Here is a 22584-nt window from a genome sequence, read left to right as displayed (position 1 = left end):
ATATTTTTTTTTAAAGAGGTACCTTACGGGTGAACAGACATGGTCTATTTCATAGCGATATAGTGACATTTAATTACAACATTGCACATAAAGGTTGTGTTTGTTTATTCAGTCGGAGTAAGTGAGATGTAGTGTAGAAGGTTCGTAAGCGTATTAACCGTAGTGTCCTCGTGAGCCACTTTGTCAGGGGAAACCTGGCTGGACTCGTGCTCTGTTGTGCCAGCCACTGGGATAGGAAAGTCTGGCTCACCGTTCGCTCAAAGGCTATTTTGGTATGCGGAACGGATTTTCTGATCCCCTGCACTGCACAAAGATGCTCTTGAATCTGTTCAGTCTTTTCAAACATCCTCCATACGGCACAGTCCATCTCTAGACTGACTGTTTGGATGGACTGATCTATTGACTAGCTTGGTCTGTAGGTCCAGCAAGTCGAGGAGCTAACATCCAGGGGATAGGTAGACCAGCTGAAGTTGGAGTTCATTGTAAGTCAGAGTGTAATGTCAATCCTCATGCGCTGAGAGTAGTGATGGGTCGTTCATGAACAATTCGTTCATTTCGAACGAATCTTTAATGTGACTCGGAAGAACGAGTCGTCTTAAAAAGTGATTCGTTCATTTCGTTCAATTGAGTAGTTCATCTCTTCACTCTTATAGTCTGAATCATTAGTTTTTTAATCACATGACTTCCACAAACGCTATGCAGTGCATTACACAGGAAACAGAATTCAATTGTCCATCTCATGAGTTCTCTGATCTGAGTCATTCGTCTGTTTGTCAAGTGACTCCCATATATGCTATTAGTGTGCTTGAGGGATTAAAGGAACAAAATGAGGCTAATGATACAAAAAAGATTTTGATGAATGAGATTCAAAGAAATGAGTCACTAAAACGATCCGATCAGCCCATCACTACCTGAGAGTTGTTAGTGTTATAAAGATGCCCATTAGTGATGTCATTTTTGGGGTGGCATCACTAGACTTGCAGAAAATCTGGAAATTTGGATTACACACACAGACACGCACACACACACACACACACACACACACACACACACACACACACACACACACACACACACACACAGGACATTTTAAAGGCAGACTAACAGGTCTTTGAGGGTCAGAATTCTAGCTGATAGACAGGTGTTCAAATACTTATTTGCAGCTGTATCATACAAATAAATAGTTTAAAAATCATACATTGTGATTTCTGGATTTTTTCTTTTTTTTAGATTATGTCTCTCACAGTGGACATGCACCTACGATGACAATTTCAGACCCCTCCATGATTTCTAAATGGGGGAATTTGCAAAATAGCAGAGTGTTCAAATACTTATTTTCCTCACTGTATATACATACAAAACAGGCATCATAAGTTGTAACAAAATATACAGCTGTTTTCATCCTTGTATCCTTGGTGTAATATAGTAGTCCACATGAGTTATGTTTTAACTCTAGATATAGAAGCACAGGCAAAAAAGATTATACCTCGTGGTGACGTCCATCTCCTGGGCTTGTATTTTATACTTGCATGTTTGTTGGGTTTTATTTCTTGCCCAGCATTTTATTTAAAATCTCAATCTATATCGAACCACAATATAATATTGCATTATTACATTCATAGCAATATATCTGGTGCATCCACGCATGTCATGATGGTACCTTATTTGTACGATATTTCAATCGGATGACACTTTGCACTTCCACTAGAAAGATCTCGCTATGCTGCTACACTGCCAGATATAAAAATAGCCTCAGAATTATATGCTATAAGAGTCATATATGGTGAGGTGTGCATGCCCAGTGATTGTATACCATGGCCATCTCCAAAGCAAATCAAGCTGAATGGATTTATTCACTCTGTTCATGGTAGGATTATTCGTGTGGGGTTTTAGAGCTGTATTGCAGTACAGTGAGTCACTCGGTGCAACCATTTGATCATTTGGTAGATCAAAATTAATTCACGGTGGATCAACACTTTCCTGTGGCTCTATTTCTTTGGGCAGTGACGGACATTTCAACGAAGGACAGAAGACTGTTTGCCGTCCCAGTGTTATCAGTGTCCTTGGTGTTTGTAAGGTTGTGATAATGATTGTGCGTAAATTTCAGCAATTAGCATTAATTTATTAATGTTTATTACCACGGATATGGACTCCTTTTATTCATTTCATCTCATTGCTACAGCTCAAGCAAGAACCGGAATTCAGAAGCTACACTAGGTACATGCTCTTCTAACCCAGAACTAGAAATATCACTGGGTCTTTTTCCAGATTTCAATAATGTCCAGTTTCCTGTCTTCTGCTTTTGTAGTTCATGTCCCTCAAGCTTTTTCTTCTCAGCGTCAGATCCAAAAAAGTGATTTTTTTAAGTTATCATAGTTTTCCAGGTCAGCTCTTGTCATGCTCCTCTGATCTCGGTCATCACCAAAATCACATTTACGGTTTCTAAAAACCCCAATCCCAATCTGGCAACCAAAACAATGGCACTGTATCACTTTTTCTGATGTTTGATGTAAAAAAAAATCACTAAAATTTGACCTGTATTTGATGTTTTTTTAATTAAAACACACAATTAGCTGCAGGTGTATAAGCATTTTTAATAAAATAGCCAGGGAGCGAACAGTATAAGCCGAAGATGAGTATTATGTATTCATAATATCATGAAGATCTATTTAACTCTGAAGACGTTGCTCATTAATCCGCTTGGCTATGAGTTTATTTCCCCTAAAACGAACAATGTCTTCCACAGGAAGGGTATCTTTAGAATTTGCTCATTTACATCGATTGCCTACAGACAGACTTATGAGACGAACACTTTTTACCACACAGAGCTCACATTTTAACTCTCCCACAAATGGTTTATGTGTTACTTGGCTCTTCTCCTACAATGCACATAGTCCTTGTCTATCTTCTACCACACTTGTGCTTATCACTTATGCAAAATATATCTGACAGACAGAGAGAGAGAGAGAGAGAGAGAGAGAGAGAGAAACATTGACAAGTCTGTACATAATGACTGATGACTGAGGAGGACTAATGCTTAATAGTTGTGCAAGGTTGCAGATGTTTCCGCACTATAAGCTGCTAAGAACCCTTCAGCAATCTCCACTTGAAATGAATGTTCCGTATCTGTTCAGTATCAATTTGTGAAATGCACTAAATGTATGCTGAAGGATTGTGTTTAATGCTCCATGGAGAACATTCGGTACTAAAACTTTCCATCCTATGCAGAATAGATACAAACATACATACATATCCTGTAGAACAACATTATAGATGACCAATGCTGTTCACTATGCATGTATAATCTGAGTCTAAACTGATGTTTGTGGATTTGTCATAGTTCCCCATGTATATGAGGTGGTATCAAGAATTTTCCAGACTAATGGTGTAACTGGTGCTATTCTGATCACGTTTGCAATTCCATCACGTGAAGCAAGTTAGAATGAAGTGTAAACTCTGTGTGAAACTGGGCAAATCTTCCACAGAGACGTTTGACATAATGTATTTTTGACGAGAGATCAGGAAGACCTACGAGCTCAACCCCTCTGAAAACCGTTCGGCAACCCGTGCATGATGATCTTCAGAGAACGATCCACATGATGACATTTGCACACCAACCGAAATCACCAGATTTGTCTCCTGAGGTCTTTGCCCTCTTCCCGAAGATAAAAATCCAGCTCTGAGTTTTGAATCACAGAAGGTTCTCGACACTCTTCGAAAAGAAGACTTGCAGGAAACATTTCAGAAGAACACTGTTCTCTGTTTTAAAGGTGATTGTATGGAAACGTAGACAAATAAAGTACCTTCTCATAAACAGAGCGAATCTCCAAACTTTTTGAGTCTCCCTCGAAGGATCATCTTGAGGTATAAAATGTCAGAGATGTGTCTTGCAATTGTGTTGATTTTATAGCAACCTGATCTCATGGATTGCAGCACAAATAACCTGTTTATCTACATGGTTTGTTCTACTGTCAGAACGTCCTGTTTCCTACATTTCAGAAGATAATGTTTTAGAATGGCTAAACAATGCTTTAAGATACTGATCTGCTTTGTATCTGGTTTGAAGGTTATTTGGAAAAGCTATAAAATACAAGAAACCGTTCGACGTAACACATACGATTTTTTATTGCCCATTTCTACTGAACGTTTGTAAGCTCTCTTTTGCTTATTTTTTATATTTCTGCCCTGAATCTTTTGACCTTCATCTCTCAAAGCTTACTGCCCTCCTGGCCAACACATGATCCCTCCAATCCCCCGGTGCTTTACAGCAGTTCCTGGTCGACACCCAGGTGACGAGCAGCCAGATTTACCCCAGATTATCGCCAGACTTTCTGGGATTACTCTGACTGGAGTGGGATTGTGTGTGATTGCGTTCTGTGTGTGGGTGTAGATTCCTGTGGATGAATCGATGGATGTGAACATGCACACAACTACACATGAGGTTGATGGGAAGGGCAAGGCAGTCTGCTGACTCACACGAGACCCACAAGGTGTCTGGGTCAATCATGGGCGTTTTTGGTGTGTTTGCAGTACACAACCACAAGCCACGGTGTGGTTGAGCAAAGCAGACTTAACAAGAAGATCTGGATTTTTTTAAGGGATCAGTGTTTCTGTGGCGGTTGAGGGTAGAGATCAAGACCAAGCTATGTGATTAATTCTAGCATGTCAAGGTCTGGAATGACTTTTGTACTGCACCCTGGGCTTCTGGTAGTTAAATGCTGATGTGTGTGTGTTTGTGTGTGTTATGGGCAACAAATGGAAAGTGGTGGTCACCCAGGAAGCTTATACTTGACCTGCTTATTACCAGAGACACTTTTTTTGGCAGTGTGACCAAATGCTTGGGATCTGGTAGCTCAGTGAATAATATGATTAGTAGGTTATTGGTTCAAATCCCAGCACCACCAAGCTGGGATTCTTGAGCAAAGCCCTTAACCCTCGATTGCTTAACTGGATAAGGGCGTCTGCCAAATGAGTTTGGATCAAAGCTTAACTGTGAGTTGGTACGAATCTCCAGACGAAACCTAGAACATTGAATTGAACGTGTGCTGCACGAATGTTCAAATCTATCCCTTTCAATTCATACTTTTATCCGTACCCCAACTCATACGCTTGTTGCCTTTCTCCCCCCTGCATTTAATTCTGTAGTCATGGTTACCCCTCTGCAGCTGACGTCAGCGGTGCCATAGCTGCCAGAGGGCTGCTTTCTGATCGCCTGACATGGGCATTTTTTGACGCTGTCACACCGTTTGGCTTCGATTAAGTCAGCCCCTTGCCTGCCGTGGCTGCACAACATTGGACTATTACGCCAGCATGGGGGCTCGTGTCATTTGGCTGAGCTGCTAGTTGAGAATAGGAGCTCCTTGGAGGGGGGCCAGAGAACATAAATACCCCTCACTTATCCAATTTCTCACTGCTTTGAAAAGGAGCAGAGTCAAAGTGGCACGGTTTTTCGCTTGATAGCGTGGGCTGGAGAATCAGCCCTTCAGAAATCCCAGGAGAGCTAGAGAGAGAAAAAGAGAGAGAGCGAGAGAGAGGCAGGGGGCTTTTTGAGATCAGCCAACTCTGGAGCTCATCTCCAGCTCAGTTCTCTCTCTCACCAAGATAATTGGCTCACCTGGGTGCCCGATATACATTCAATAATATGAGGCATAATAGCTCTCAGAATCACTACGGAAAAACAAGATGCGTCTTTTTTTTACATTTTTTTTTACAAAAGAAAAATAGCGGCGTGACAGATTATACGTGATCTGACAGAGGTACTTGATGAACATTTATTCGGTGAATATAAGCGACGGATGCCAGCGTGTGTTGTGTTGTGGTTTTTTTTCCGTCTGATGGTTTTGTTTTCCTGTTTGAGTACAGGTGAAGGACAAGTATGTAAGTGATTTTGGGGGTGTGAAAAGTATGGTTATGTGATAAACAGATGGAGGATATGGAGAAAAATGGGATGAATAAGTGTGAAAGTGAGATGATGGTGTGGTGTGAAACACTAAATACTGTCATGGAGTTCTTGATGCTTGGGATGGTATTCGTCTCGTTGCTGAACTAAAATCTGTCCAGAAACAAAGAAAGACTCCCAAAATTTGTCATGTGTGCCTTTTGTAGAAAGGAATTAGCACATCTAAACAGACCTGGGTTACAGGATTCATTCTTGGTGGAGAAACTTCTCTGGCTAAAGCGGTAGACTGAATGTGTTAATTGGCAGCATTACACGCAAATGCAGGATATGATTCTATACAATAAATATACAAAAAATCACACTCTTTTATTCTAAATATTCAAGATTTGGAAACTGGATAAAGGTAAGACTAAGTGCCAGGGGTAATTTAGTGTTGGGTAATATATGTTTTACTCATTTCATAGCTTAGCGAAACATAGTCCCTTAGTTATTAACAGAGGTCGAGGCACCGATCACTAAACTATCGGAAAAAATCCATACAGATTTTTCCAGCTTCCGGTTCGCTGTAATCACAACAGCGGCCTCTAGAGGCGAATCACTGATGCCACGTTCTATTTGTTTTTACACGCGAGACTGCGCGCTGCACGGAGAGCGCTATATTATTTCTTATTTATAGTTTATTAGTTATATAAAAATATTTATTAATGAACATATATATCATATATATTTCATTTAGAATAATTTAATAATTTAGTACTGAGTTTTATTTTTGTGATTATGTCAGTACTATTTTACATGGATGTTAGATTTTTTTATCAAGTATCAATTTGCCGTTTAATTAACCGGGTAACGGCAAGGACGACCCAACCTAGCTATCGGTATCGTATCAGTAAAATCCACGATCGTTCGAACTCTAGTTATTAACGTATTCTATTAATTTGTTAGCGTCACGCATCAACCACATGATTATGCATAAGTCAGTAAATTTTTTTATTTCAATAGTGAAAAAAATTCACTGTAATAGAAATAATGCTCTTTTAATAGGTGATATATCTCTTAAAAAGTCATGTGTCAAAACAATAAACTAATCCAGCATTAGATAAATGTAAAATCATAATAAAATCTCAGTTTTCAATAATACTGAAAGTCACTTTGGTTTGTGGCATTTTCTGCCACACACTGACCCTCAATAAAGAAAGGAAAATTATCACAGAAAAAAGTTTTAGGACCATTGGGATACAACCTGTTTTTCTTCTGCTTCTTCTTCAGCTTTGTTTTCTATCATGGTTTATTCAGTCAATAAATTCCTAATGATTTAATGATGCACTTTAAGGATTTAACTGATGATCTTTCCATACTGTATTTACTGCTAGTAATCATTTCATTACTTCTTTAGTTCAATTCATGTGTTAGCAATCCAGCTAAATCATCACTTAAACTCGATGCTAGCGTCTCCAGGAGCTTCATGAGATGTAAATTAGCAGTTTTTTTTTCCTGGAAACTAACCGTTATCTGTAGCTTACACGTACAATAGATACTTATAATAATGCAGAAATCCTGACAGGCAGCTCCAAGAGATTTGTTGTGATATGTGATGTAGAGAAAGGTAGCAATGATACAAGAACCGATTGTTTATGCATGTGTGAGTCAGACCGAGGGTGTAATAGAGATGGAGATTAGTTGAGGGACACTGTACAATGATACGATAAATACGAGGATACTGCAGCAAGACAACAGGAGGTGCTTTCGTATATATTAAAAAATGCGCTTAACTTTTCTGATGAAGAAAGCAGTTGTTACACGAGCAGCAAAAATGTGTTTTACCAAAAGTATTGGGACACCCAACTTTTCCAGGCATATGTGCTTCTTTCCCAAATGGTTCTCACAAAGATGAAGGCACACAATTATACCGGACATCTTTAGAAGCATGCGATTTTCCCTTTTCAATTAGGAGACCCAAACATGTGCACATCTTCATGAAGACATGCTTTCCAAGGGTTGAAAGATCTCCTGCAATAGAGCTATTAACCCTATTGAACACCCTGTCCTTCTAAGCTGACCTACATCAGTATTTGACTTTACTACCTGGCTGAATGAATTCCACAAATCTCCACAAAATCTGGTGAAACATCTTGTGGTGGAAGAGTGGAGCTCATTAGAAGAGCGAATAAAGAGTAAATGTGGAATGGGATGCCCTAAAAACTCATCCCCATTTTTAGTCAGGTGCCCACAAACCTTTTTTCATATAGTTTATATATTATGGTGGTGTGTTCGCCAGAAACTGAATTTGTACTTAAACGACTGCTCCTATTCATGCATTAAGAATGCCACAAGGTGAGGAAAAAAAATGAAGCCTAATAGACCTTGTCAAAAAAAAAAAAAAAAGGCAGTGTGATGTTCTGAACTGCCAACCAGCCAGGAATGTGTCATTCAACTCCTGGAACTATATGCTATGCAGTAAATGTTAGATGTGTATGCATTATTGCATCAGCTTTTTAAAAAATATAGTAATGCATGACTGTGTGTGTGTGTGTGTGTGTGTGTGTGTGTGTGTGTGTGTGTGTGTGTGTGTGTGTATGTGCATTTATCAAAGCTAGGCATCCCAGAAAATCCCGATTCTGTAGCGTTCTTGCATCTGTAGCAATGTGCATTTAATATACAGCATAGTCCAGACGTATTAGCATGTTCCAGACAGTTCAGTAGGGTACCATGTCTAGCTCTTGATGCACAAGCATCTTGTCTTTACGTTATACTGAAAGCAACTTCTGATGGATCGCTCTCGAATTTTAATTACTTAATTAAAAAAAAAAAAAGAATCTCCAATTATTGTGTTGCAAGAAACAAACCCATGTTTACTTCATCTGTTCCTGTGATCTAAATATGGTTTATCTTGGCATTGGAAGCAGCCCCCTCCCCTCTTTTTCTGTTCTCTTTGTTCTGGTGTTCTTCCAGCACAGTGAGCATGCCAGAATCACACCTCTCTCCCTCTCGCCTCTTATGCTGGCTCCCTGTCATATTTGGAGGCCTGCAATCGATAGGGGCGTCTGCGATCATGTTGCCACGTGTGATTCATTTGGGTAACCTTGGCGACGGTGTGATGTGCTTGCTGCATGTGTGTGTGTGTGTACGTGTACACGTGTATGCGTGTGCATGACTCGGTTGGCAGTGGTGTGAGTCAGAGGGAATATATGCTGCGTGGAGGAGCAAGGCTGCCTGCTGGATCGATCTGTTTCTCGGTGCCTGCCACGCTTTATTCGAACAGCCGCTTGATCTGAACGATTAGAACGATTAGGAATGATTAGCTACGGCCAAGTTTATTTATTTTATTTTCTTTGTATCAAGAAGTCGTCAGTATTGGCTGATGTTAATGCATATTGGTCGGATGTGTACAGTATATTTTATATTACAAATTGGGGAATTTCAATTTGAACAATGAAAAAGCATCAAACTTTTTTTATGCATTTTTTCATTCTTTTGGTCCTGAAGAGGTCGATTTTCTATCCTAGCCAATAACAAAAGACTTTTCTAATTTCAGATTTCTGTGGATATTTCATTTTAATAATCGCTGGGATCACATTATTTACCCACGATGCCTAATGGACACTCAAAACACATAATTTTTTATTATCAGGAGAAAATTCCCCCAAAACGTTTATGCTGTCAGAATGTACATTAAACATACACCGATCAGGCGTATGTCATTATGACATTATGAGCGGTGAAGTGAAGAACACTGATTATCTCTTCATCATGCCATTAGTGGGTGGATACATTTATTAGGCAGCAATTTTGTCCCTAAAGTTGATGTGTTTAAAGCAGGAAAAATGGTCGAGTGTAAGGATTTGAGTGAGTTTGACAAATTGTGATGTCTAGACAACTGGGTCAGAGCATCTCTAAAACTGCAGCTCTTGTGGGATGTTCCTGGTCTGCAGTGGTCAGAATCTATCAAAAGTGCTTCAAGGAAGGAACAGTGGTGAACCGGCGACAGGGTCACGAGCAGCCGAGGCTCATTGATGGGGAGCGAAGGCTGGTCCGTGTGGTCCGATCCAACAGATGAGCTCCTGTAGCTCAAACTGGGGACCAACACAATATTAGGCAGGTGGTCATAATGTCATGGCTGATTGGTGTATTTTTCTGGACTGTAATAATTCTACCTCTTTGAGAAACTTGCTATATTCTGTTTTTAATCAAGTTAATTTTAAACATCTTATTTTGTCTTTATATTTGTATAACTAAACCTGGCTTTCACCATGAACATTGCCTTAGAAGCTGGCAAGGCATAAAAACAAGATTTCTATAATGTAAATGTCTATAATGAGAAAGCAGTCATGGGCAATAAATCTAGACAGAATCTAACGCAGTTGAATGTAACTTCCTCTTACGGTGTATTTTTTTAATGTAATATGTATTTCTGTACAGTCTTAGATGTTTAACAATATGTTTTTGTCTTTTCCTCTACCCCATTACCCATAATTGTTTTTGCAGAACTCAATTCGCCACAACCTGTCTCTGCATACCCGCTTCATTCGTGTGCAAAATGAGGGGACTGGAAAGAGTTCATGGTGGATGCTGAACCCAGAAGGTGGGAAGATGGGAAAGGGTCCTCGTCGACGAGCTGCCTCCGTGGACAATGGCACGAAGTATCTGAAATCCCGAGGCAGGATAAGCCGAAAGAGGGCCATGGGGATGAGCCGAGGGCTTGGCGCGGGGCCTGGGATCCAAGGGTCCCCCGAGCATGGTAGCCCAGCTGGGAAAGCTGGCATGGGAGTAGCGAGTGAAGAGTTTGATGCTTGGGCAGACCTGCACTCTAGAACAAGTTCCTCTGCCTCCACGTTAAGTGGCTGCCTGTCACCGATCGTGGCTGAAGCAGAGCCTGATGAACCGGAGGAGGGAGGACTATCCTGCTCAGCTTCACCTCGTCTCTATCCGAGTCCCACAAGCACCAGATCACCTGCTCTAGGCACCGGGGGACACTGTCCTTCAGTAGAGCTCCCTCAATTGGCTAATCTTACTGGTGCCATCAGCTTAGATGAAGACTTCTCTCAACCACAGCAGCTCAAGTGCAATGGCTACCATTACAGCCCCGCACCCAAAGGGGAAACATCATACTGTGGTACTGTCTATGGTCAGCCTTCTTTAAGTATGCTGAGGCACCATGCCCCTATGCAGACTATCCAGGAAAACAAGCCAACCAGCTTCCAGCGCCCCTTAAGAGCTTACTCCGAGAACAATGCTCTGGAGAGCCTATTAGCTGGTGAGACACAGTACTGTGGTAAGGACCTAGTGGTAGGTCAGGGTCAAGCTCCCCATTCTCTAATGTCACGGGCTAATGGCATTGTACACCCTCACGGCCATGATCAGAGCTGCAGTCACAATCACAGCCAGAATCCCAATCCCAATCAAAACCTTCACAGTGATCATGGAGCAAACCATAAGCAGAACTCAAGCCTTCATCACAACCAAACTCCCAACAAGCATCACCCAGATCTAGACTACAACCATGGTTCCAAACATCACCCTGCTCATGACTATGTCCAATCACACAAGCAAATACATAAGCTTAACCCCAGCCCTAATTCAAACCATATGCACAGCCATATGCAGCACGGCAACTCACGGCAGTCTGCGCTTTCTCCCAGTGAAATACTGCAACCCTACAACCACAAATCCTCCAATCCATACGGCCCTCGTGCCCACCTTCCCTCTACCTCCCTACCCCCTAACCCAGCCAGCTTCATCGATGTGCCCCAGGACCCCTCCTTCATGGCGTCTGCACCCCAGACCCGACACCAACCTTACCCTGGGGCTCAGCACCAGGGCCTGACAGAGCCCTGGCATGGGTACTACCACTACCACCAGCAGCAAGCTCAGAATGGCAGTCACCAACCTGGTCACCATCAACCACCTCCTAACCGACTGCAGCAGTCAGAGATGGAGATCCACCAGAGCAGTCTGGAGGGTGATGTCGAGTCTGTTCTTCTCAACGATTTCATGGACTCTACAGAGGGAATGGACTACAATTATGATGGCTCACTTTCTCAAGGTGTTGGCATGGGAATAGGTTTGGGAATGGCCATGGGGATGTTTGCAGGGCCCCCACAATCGCACAACAGCCAGAGTTGGGTTCCTGGGTAATCAGAGAGGGGTTAACGGGGAAAACTTTCACTGTAGAGCGAAGTGGGGAAGTGGGGTGGGGTCCGATCAGGTCAGAACTGATTTGACTGTGATTTATTTTTGGTCCGAGAGCCAAACAGTACAATAAGGCATTTTAAGGACGTATAGTGGTGCTGGTGTCAGTGCAGTCATTTTGAACATCAATATTCCTTCCTCTTTCCTCTCTCCTCCAGTCTGTTTTTCCTGCTGTGGATTGATATAATGACACCATGTTTCATCTTCTTGTCCTCTCTCTGTCCCTCAGTTCACTCCTTAATATCCATCCCCTCTTTCTGGTCAAAAGCTCTCAAGCACTTTACATCCATCTCCCTAAATTCAGACGCAGTAACAGCCACTCTGAATCGAAGGGAGAATCATATTGTTTGCTGGTTTTCTGGGTTTAATGTATCCAAATGACTCTGTTATCCTTCCAGAGTGAAAAAATTTGTGTTGGTGTTTTTTTTTGTTTTTGTTTTATTTTATTTTACATTTTTATTTTTTGGAATAAAAAAATCGATTAGAGGATGGAGAAATAATTATCTGTGCTGTCAGACAGTGTTGTGTTCATGTTGGTCAGGGTTTTGTGTGTGCGTGTGGTGTGAGTGCGTATGTGTGTGTGTCCCCTCGTCCCATTCAGGTTCTTTCAGATGTCCCTGTTTTCCATACGCTAGGACAGTCATCCATCAGCACCATGTTATTGATATTCAGCATATCGTTTTTATTCTCTAAAGTAATGCGCCAGCTATGCGTCACTACTCCAAATCGAATGTGGCACTCAGAGTGCGTGAGTGTGTGTGTGTGTGTGTGTGTGTGTGTGTGTGTGTGTGTGTGTTTTTCTTTCCCTTTTCAGGCAAACCAGCTTAATGTGTTTTGGCTGGAGTGATGATTGAAGTCGCTCAACAGCAAATGGTGGGGAAGAAGTGAAAGAGAGGTGGAGAGAGAGAGAGAGAGAGAGAGAGAGAGAGAGAGAGAGAGAGAAACATGCAAATAATACCCTGTTCCTCTTTCGCTGCATCTGTGGATTTATGTAGCTTTCCTTGTAATGAGATCAGGAACGATCCGAGGCTACCACGCTTCCTGACCGAGGCTCTTTCCAGTGCACCTTGGACTAGCTGCGCTAAGAGCCGCACACTCTTACGATCTGAAGCACTTTGAGCTTCATCCTAATCACCCTGTTTTTTTGTTAACATTAGCATATTACATTATCATTAACCTATGCAGTGTTACTTTAGATAATCAATGCTGATATATCAGTCACGAAGCCTCATTAACCCTCATTAACTCCTCATCAATCCTCATTCAATCCTGCGGCGGAAATTTGCGCAATATCACATTAAATGACATTCTACAACGTCGGCGTCGTAAGGTAAATGATTCGATAGCGAAAGACCGGACCTTACTTCCGAGAAAAGCCAGATGACACCGCCGTCAAAATCGGCTGTAGTGAACGGCATGCTAATTAGCACAATCAGAAAATGGTGCTATCGCTCTTGCACAGAGGAACTCCTTACATATCCACTCCATCCACTGATTACACTTAGAGGGAGAGCGATGTAATGAAGTGCATTACCAGGAACGAGGATCAAGGATGGGTGTATTTTCCATCTCCTGACATCTCCTGAGATCACCTGTGTTTTCCTACAGTCAGACGTCTTCTTTGCTAACCTCCAGAACACTATATAGGCAAAAGTTTGTGGACACCTAATATTAAGATTTATATTTCCACATTTCATCCCCATTTCCTTTTATAGTAACCTTCACTCTTCTGGGAAGATCTTCCACTAGATTCTTTCAGATTTGTGCTCAATAATAAAGTCAGGTAATGATGTAGGTGAGAAGGTGAGGAGGCCTGAGGTGCAGTCCGCGTTCAAATTCATCCCAAATGTTTTCAGTAGGGTTAAAAGCTCTATAGAAGGAGATCTTCCACATCTTCCAACCCATATCTTCATGAAGCTGGCTTCAGGAGCAGGAGCAGGTTTGGGCATCGTAGTTTAAGTTGTACACATCCTGTACAATCGTTCTCCTTCCAGCTTTGTGGTAACAGTAAGCTTGTGGAATCAGGTGTCCAAATACTTTTGCCCAGACTGTATTGCTCTTTCTTTTTGTTTACCCTTAATTATAGATGTTTTGTAATTTTAGCTTTGTTTTATCGGAATAAATGAAAATATAATCAAACGAGCGAGTGAATCTGATTGGACGGATTCCTCATGGCACTGTACATCTGGAGAGAGAAGGAGAGAAGGATAGAATGAAGGAGAAGAATGGAAGAAAGAGGAGAGCGAGAAGAGGAGAGTGATCGATAGGCTGATGGAGAGAGACAGATTGGAGAATGAATGAGTTGAAAAGGAGGTTGCTAGAAGGAAAAAATGAGCTCAGAGAAAGAGAGAGAGATAGAGAGAGAGAGAGAGAGAGAGAGAGAGAGAGAGAGAGATAGGGAGATTGAGAGAAAGAAAGAATGAGTGTGTGTTTCCTTCAGAGTACCTTCCCTTAGCAAAGCTGTTTGAATCAGGCCAAATGTCAAGTGCCTCTCTGCAGCTTTTCTTGCACACACTCAGATTAGATAGCCAGCCTTCTCTCTTTCTTTCTTTCCTTCTTTCTCTCTTTTCTCATATCTCTCGCTCTCTCTTTACCAGTGAGGACAATAAAGCCTGCCTTCATCTGCTGTCTCTTTTTCGTCTGCCCTTCTTTATGTTACCAGTGACCAGAGCTCTATCATTTCCCTCAGCCGTGTTTTGGTCCCTGACCTCCATGTCTGCTTCTGTGTAAAGCTTCTGGTGTGTGTGTGTGTGTGTGTGTGTGTGTGTGTGTGTGTGTGTGTATCTGAAATGACTATCGAGATCCATCGAGGTTGTGCCCTGGTATCCTTTATGCCTGGCTAACACCGATCTGATTATACAGTTTATATTTATTGGGTATAAAAGATGGGTCTGTGGGGGGAAACTGTGGACCCCTGAATCTCTGGTCATCTTTATTATGGAATCATGATGTTATTACATTTTGACTTACGTCTCCTCCTGTACAAAATCTGTATGGAAAAAAAAGAAAAATTGTATAATAATTTTTGGACAAAAAAAAAATCTTGGTTTTATTTCTTTTTTTAAAAATGATGTATCTGCTCATCTGGTGATTGTAAAATAAAAACAAAAGACAGAATATACTTTGGGGCTTTGATTGTGTGTGTGTGTGTGTGTGTGTGTGTGTGTGTGTGTGTGTGTGTGAGAGTGCGTGTTAAGGTCAGGGTGGATTCAACCCAACGTTAGAAGCAATGCAGTACATATGTATAAATGTGTCGTGGTACATTCTGTGTGTGTGTGTGTGTGTGTGTGTGTGTGTGTGTGTGTGTGTGTGTGTGTGTGTGATAAGGCTCGTTAATGTCCCAGATGCTGTGCCATAGCTGTCTCTGTCCCAGCGGAAACATTCTCACCGAGGGACTGAGTGCATCTGTACCTCCCTACTGTTTTCACACATACACACATGCACACACACACACACACACACACACACACACACACACACACACCGCTGCTCCTCTAATCGACTCGGCTCTTCCCAGATGCTGACCCAGTACCATAGGCATGAGTGAGAAACAAATGAGAAAGACACACACACACACACACACACACACACACACACACACACACACACACACACCATATGCCATCTGTCTATCTTTACTACTCCTGTTTCTATTCCACCTGAAAAAAAACACTGAATTGATCCATAACTTACAGCATGGTTTTGAAATCCGATCAAACAAGTTCAGAGTCAGGAACTCGAGCAACGGCTCAAATCCAACACAAGTAGACAGTGGAAGTTTCAGGACCAACATCCAACCAGGAGACCAGGATTCATCTCAAAGCCATGTTCTGCTGAGATTGTTTCCCCGCCACCCCTCAAACCCCCACCCTAGTCATGCAAAACATCACGGCCCGATTTATTTCAACGTTTGATGGATTTATTCTGGCAGAGAAGGTGACAGCGTGCTGACAGAGTCCCTCCACCTCCACCCTCATCTTTTATAACCCCCACTATACAGTGCATTGCAAAAGTATTTATACCCCTTGAATATTTCCACATTTTGTCACGTTATAGCCAAAAACGTAACTATATTTTACTGGGATTTTATGTGATGGACCCACACAAAGTATCACATAATTGTGAAGTAGAAGGAAAATGATGCACGGTGTTAAAGTAAAAATCTGAAAAGTGTGGCGTGAAGATGCTTTACTCTGAAACCCCTAAATAAAATCCAGTGCAATCAATTGCTTTCAGAAGTCACCTAATTAGTAATTAGAGTCTACCTGTGTGTACTTAAATCCAAGTATCACTAAAGCTGTTCTGTGAAGGCCTCAGAGGTTTGTTAGAGAACATTAGTTCACACACGGACCAGCCTTCGCTCCTCACCCTGTCGCCGGTTCACCACTGTTCCTTCCTTGGAGCACTTTTGATAGATACTGACCACTGCAGACCAGGAACATCCCACAAGAGCTGCAGTTTTTGAGACGCTCCAGTCATCTAGATGTCACATTTTGTCAAACTCAATTTAATCCTTACGCTCGCCCATTTTTTCTTCTCCTAACACATCGACTTTGAGGACAACATGATCAATTGCTGCTTAATAAATGTATCCACCCACTAACAGGTGCCATGATGAAGAGATCATCAGTGTTCTTCACTTCACTGCTCTTAAAGTTATAAACTCATGTCATATATGGTATATATACACCTGGTCGGTGTATATATACATGTGCAAATAGAATGAGATGTTCTAAGCCATTTTAATGGGATTTTGTGAGTCAAAAATTGCTGTGTTTTTTTTAGGGATGCCAATCAATTCAATTATTTAATTAATCGCAGGATTGTCATTAGTTTCTCGTGATTAATCGCAACTTAAATGCACATTTTTATCTGCACTAAATAATTAGGGTTAGGGTTAGAATAAGGCCATCTATCATGAATAATATTGGAGATGTATCATCACATTCAGTGAGCTCCTCTTCTGGTCCACATCTGTGGGTTGTCAGCGAGCCTCCACGCTCACATCAGGATCAACCATTATCTATTCATGTGGCCTTCGAGACTCTCACTCTCACTTTAATTCTCACTTCCTCCTCCGGCTCGGCATCGTTAAGCGTAATGCAATACCATGTAATACTAACTATTCATCTCGGGATCGGTTCAGTGCTCTAAATATTTGTGTATCTGTGTTCAGGGTTATATATAATAATGTTTGGCCTAAATTCCGATTATATTTTTTATAATAGAAACGCATTTATTTACATTTAAACTATTTGGTTCTTATCCAGAGTTATTTACTATCATCTCATTCATACATCTGAGCTTTTGAAAGTTAAGGGACTTGCTCAAGGGACCAGCTTGAGGGGTGGCAGCTTAGTGGTGCTGGGATTTGAACTCATGAGTTTCTGATCAGAAGTCCAACATCTTATCCACTTCCCCAGAAGTAGGAAATGTGCTGGGGTCAGAGATGATACTGCACCACTGAAGCACGGAGGGTTAAGGGCCTTGCTCAAGGACCCCAGGAGTGCCTATGGAGCTTTGAACCCTATTCCAGAGTTTTCTGCTCAGTGTTTTGCAATGGGTGTAACAGATGTACGAGATGAAATCAGAGTTTTTAATTTATAGTAAAGTATAGTTTAGCATTTCATTAACAATGACACATTTTTGGTTTCTATTTTGCACAGCTGTCCTACACAATTACATTACATTCAATTACATTAAGCAGCTGAAAGGCAAAAAAACAGGCTTTTTCACTTATCACATTTACTTTACAGCTCACTGAATTACTTTTTGCGCAGATCCCAGAGATGTTAGGAAGCGAGGGGCCAGAGCGCAGGGTTAGCCATGATACAGCGCCCCTGGAGCACAGAGGGTTAAGGGCCTTGCTCAAGAGCCCCAAGTGTGGCAGCTTGGCGATACCAAATCCTTAACTATTTAACTAAAACTCTAATAAAAGAAAGAACATTTATGACCTAAATCAAAACCTTGAGGGACACCATAGTGTAAAAAAAAATCTTATATTTTACAAACTGGTAACAAATAAAAGAAAAAACTTTTCGCGTGAAAACCTTCGCCCAGATTGGTCTGTGCGCTAGTCACAGAGTTTAGCACTGGTTTCTTGTCTAATCTTGTGATCGTGGATGCATTCTAAATGAAGACTCATATGTGCAGGCGTTTTTTTTGTTTTTAGCCTGTTTTTCTGTTTTCCTTCTCAGTTTTTTTGGCAAAGCAATCTCTGCTTTCTAAATTAAGACAATATGGCTCAAGCTGCAGAGCCGTAAATGACTTTCCTCTTTCCAGACAAATAAACAATGAATTTTTTCCACTAAGACCTTCGAAACACATCATCCCGATCAGCGGAAAATAGTCCGACTGACACGGGCTGGACGCTGTTAATAAAAAAAGGAGATCGTTATACTTCACTAATGGCCTTTATTCGTTAAAAAAATGCTGTAAGTGTCGACATGAAAACCGGTTACTGTGTCTGACTCTTTTTCATTATCGTTGGCTTCATAGAATCGACATTTGCAGTTAAATTCAGTTCATTTAAAGGATTCGGGTTCGTAGAGGAATCGGAAATGAACCTAATCACCGTCTGAATCTGACCTCTGTAATAACAGGTACCTGATCTATTGTATGTCAGGTGCTGTATTCATGAGCATCGGCCTGAGTGAAGGCTATTAGTATCCAATACTAAACATTCTGTTTTCCTTTAGAAGTGTGTGAAGAAGCAGGCGAATGACTGAGGAAGTGTGTCTCAGGCTGTGTAGGTTTGCTGGTGTTAATAATAGCTTATGTGTTAACATTTCTGCCAATCACTGGGTGAATGTGTGTGTGTGTGTGTGTGTGTGTGTGTGTGTGTGTGTTAGACATAACAATTTCACCAGCTCTAAAATGCACTTCATCAAATCTCATCATATAAGGCTCATCATCTGGCAAAGACCAGCCATTTTCAAAAGGCGGTTTTAATCTACAAAGTTGTCAGAACAGGGCAATTGAAAGTGACAACATCCAGGAAGTGTGGGTGGATTGTACTTTATTTTGAAGATGAAGAAAATGCAGGCATGTAAAAGAGAAAAAAAAGAAAAAAAACCAGGGCCATGACAGATGCTTTTACTAAAATCTGACTCTTTTTTTTTAGTACATTTTCCATCAGAAATTCAGAAGTAAGAGTGAAAAGCTTAATTGCTTTCGGGACATCTGTGTATTTTTCATCTCGCAGCAATTTTCCCACAAAGCAAGACGGCACGTCTAGTCGATCTCCAACAGCCTACACAGTATATTCCTATAATCTCTGTTGCAAAACATCGAGTGATTTATATGAAGTGTGCAAAAGAACGAGTGGAGTACAGCAATCCGTCATCCTGAACGTCCTTTGCTAAGCGTTTTTGTAATTCCCCCGAAAGGGATTTCCAATATCACATCTCTGCTGGTCCAATTCACACTCCGAGAGAGAGACAGCGTGAGCGAGAGGGATGGAAAAGAGACATCTCAACCCGAAATGATAGACATCTCATTATGCTTTTATGTGCTGCTAAGTGCCATGGGTCTGCCGGCTGGTCACATGGTGCGAGTCGGAGAACTTCAATGATTTAGCGAGCCATTGTCCCTCGGGCGGTTTACGCTCCCCGACGTTAATTAATTTCTCCCTCGTCACTTCCCTGCAGCCAGCTCGTCTGTTCTGTTCTGGGTAGCGTCTAATGTGCCTCTTTCAGATTTCTCTTTTGAATGAAAGAAAGCGAGAGAAAGAGAGAGAGAGAGATTCTGACTTACGGTCTGGGAAGACAAGAGCATTGTGTGTGTGATCAAAAAGGATGAGAAATATAACCTCTGTCCTGATGATACAGGAGCAGTTGTGTTTTTTTTCCTCTCCATAATTTAAAGGCTACGCTGATCACTGCGTTGTACACCTCTGATGTCCTGCTGTTTTCACACCTGTCAATCTTCCAGTGTGAGGTGGGTAATAATCGGCTTTCCTCGGGGAGATAAGAGCATTAGACACGCTCGCCAGTGAAAGGTCACGCTAACCTACAGCAGGCAGTCTATGCACGCCGCTTGCTCTGACAGTCAATGAAAGACCGGAACAGTCACAAAAATAAAGATGAATGGTCATGGCCTCTTTCTCTCTCTCTCTCTCTCTCTCTCTTCCTCTCTCTCTTTCAGACAGACAGCAAAGTAACTATATGCATGAGCAAAACCAAGCTTTGGAGAGCAGGAGCTCAGTGGTTAAGGTTCTAGGTTACTGATCAGAAGGTGGGGAGTTCAAGTCCCAGTATCGCCAAACTGCCACTCTTGGGCCCTTGAGCAAGGCCCTTAACCCTCTGTGTTCTAGGGGTGCTGGGGCAATGTTCTCTGAACCTCAGCTTCCTAACATCACTGGGATATTTAAAGAAAGAATTTCACAAATAAAGGCTCTCCTTCTAGCTCTATGTCTAATCAATGGCTCAGCACTAAAACGCTCAGGTTAAATGCCCTAAAATGGCCCTAAAGACCAAATGCGCTAAATAACCTGCCTGACTCCTTCTGGATGGAGGCTTGGAGAGTGCAGCTGACGAGGATGAATAACTTCAGCTTGAAGTTCTATACTGTTACTGTGGAGGGTTAAATTCAAGAAGTGGTAAAAATAAATGGTTTTGCAGTTTTGCATTCAGGCATCCATCAGTTGATGAACATTGATGGAACTACAAGATGGTATCAAAAATGTTTGGTGTCAAAATGGCAACCATTGACCTGGAAAAGAGCAAAGTTCGCAGGAGCCAAAGTGAGATCATTTGGATCGTTCTCTGACAATCATCATGAACAGGTTGCCGAATGTTTGGACATTTTTAGAGGTCGAGCTTGTCGTCGTCTTCCGCTTTTAAAGCACTCATCCAGTTTCACAGAATTGCTCTTTGTTCTGACTCGCTGTCCATGGTGAAATCGCAGACGTGGTAATGAACGTGGGTCAGAACAGCACCAGTTAATCTGCAAACTTTTTGATACCACCTCGTATAATAAATGAATATCTGGTGTTGAGGATGAGAGATGGGTTTGGTTTTGAGTCTGGTTCCTCTCAAGGTTTCTTGCTCATAAAGTGTTAGGTAGTTTTTCATTATTTTTTAATCCAGCATTTTTTCCAGAAAATTCAGATTGAATTATATTACATTCGGATCATTTATACACATAAAACCCTCCGTCACGGTATCCTGCTGTGCCCTGAATAACTACGGATCATTTCACTGTGATTTTTATGCAAGTTTTTATGATTAACCATTGAAATGAATCTAATGTAGCGTTTTGATTATGGTCATAACGTGCATGAAACAGCAGTGATATATTTTGTGTAGTGATGATCACCTGAATTGGTCAAAAAAAAAGGTCACCTATGTCTTTTTTTTATTCTGTTTAATATTGTGCTTTATCATTACTAAGAATTCATATAAATTAATTTATATTTATGCCTTCGTTTACATTAATGGCATTTATTAAAAGAGACTTACAATCAGTTATAGAAGTCAGCAGTTGCACTGAGGATTAAACCGGTGGTATCTTGGGGGTGCTGGGATTTAAACTAGCAACCATCTGATCAGAAGATCAGACTTTCCATCTTATCCACCATGCTCATTGAAGGACACCATGCACACACACGAACACACTTATTCCAAGAACATTTCAGAATATCCATCCTATCAGCATTTTTTTAAACAAAGCCAACTTGAAAAAGTGTTAGTTTAAGTGTTCCAGGAAGAAGAAGATCTTCACCCATCGCTTGAAGATCGCTAGGGACTCCGCTTTTCAGACATCTAGGGGAAGTTCATTCCACCACTTCAGTGCCAGAACAGCCTTGAGGAGCTCAGACAGCATGGTGCAGTTTGAGGAGTGTTGACATCTCTGAGGTAAGAAGGTGCTGGTCCAATTTTTGGCCTTGTAAGCAAGCATCAGTGTTTTGAATCTAATGTGTGAGGTTACTGGAAGCCAGTGGAGGAAGCAGTCCTTCTTATCTCAGGGCAAGGCCCTTAACACCCATGTTTGCCCACCAATAAGGCTTTGGACTTGGGATCAGAAGCTTCTGAGAAAATGTGCAAGGCCCTTAACACTAAACTGCTCAGTTGTAAGTCGCTCTAGATAAGTGCATCTGCGACATAAAAGTCAATGTAATGGAAAAATATATGTGAGTCATAGCACAACATCCTGCTGCTCCACAATGTTCTTCATCCCAGAAATGCTCACTCTGAGTATCTTGCTTTTGGTGTTTTTCTCAATTCAAGACAGAATAATCAAGACTCCGTTCCTTTCTTTCCTTTGTTTAGGCATCTGGCATCATCAGACGCTCATGTAAACTGGAACACAGGGTCTTACAGTAAATATTCTCTCTCTGTTGCACCACCAACTGTCTGGTGTTATGCAGCCATTTAGTGTGCATGTGTGTCGTTACAAATGATTGAACATCTGTGTGCATGTATGTAAACGTGTTGATGTCACACGCACGATGCGCCGTGCATTCGCACAAACATACATCCGCACGTCATACGAGA

General features: G+C 41.5%; 1 protein-coding gene across 1 annotated transcript in view; it reads left to right on the top strand.

The window, feature by feature from the left end:
* Window positions 1-15188, top strand: part of foxo6b (forkhead box O6 b) — a 31926-nt gene extending 16738 nt beyond the window's left edge. Inside the window, exon 2 of the mRNA XM_046844505.1 lies at window positions 10385-15188. Within this exon, the coding sequence (XP_046700461.1) occupies window positions 10385-12034 (1650 nt within the window). The 3' untranslated portion in view covers window positions 12035-15188. The remainder of the gene's footprint in view (window positions 1-10384) is intronic.
* The last annotated feature ends 7396 nt before the right edge of the window (window positions 15189-22584 follow it).

The sequence above is a fragment of the Silurus meridionalis genome, chromosome 29 (assembly GCF_014805685.1).
Source record: "Silurus meridionalis isolate SWU-2019-XX chromosome 29, ASM1480568v1, whole genome shotgun sequence".
Taxonomy (NCBI): Eukaryota; Metazoa; Chordata; class Actinopteri; order Siluriformes; family Siluridae; genus Silurus; species Silurus meridionalis.
Note: the sequence above shows the minus strand (reverse complement) of the source record. Positions and strands in the feature narration are given on the sequence as shown.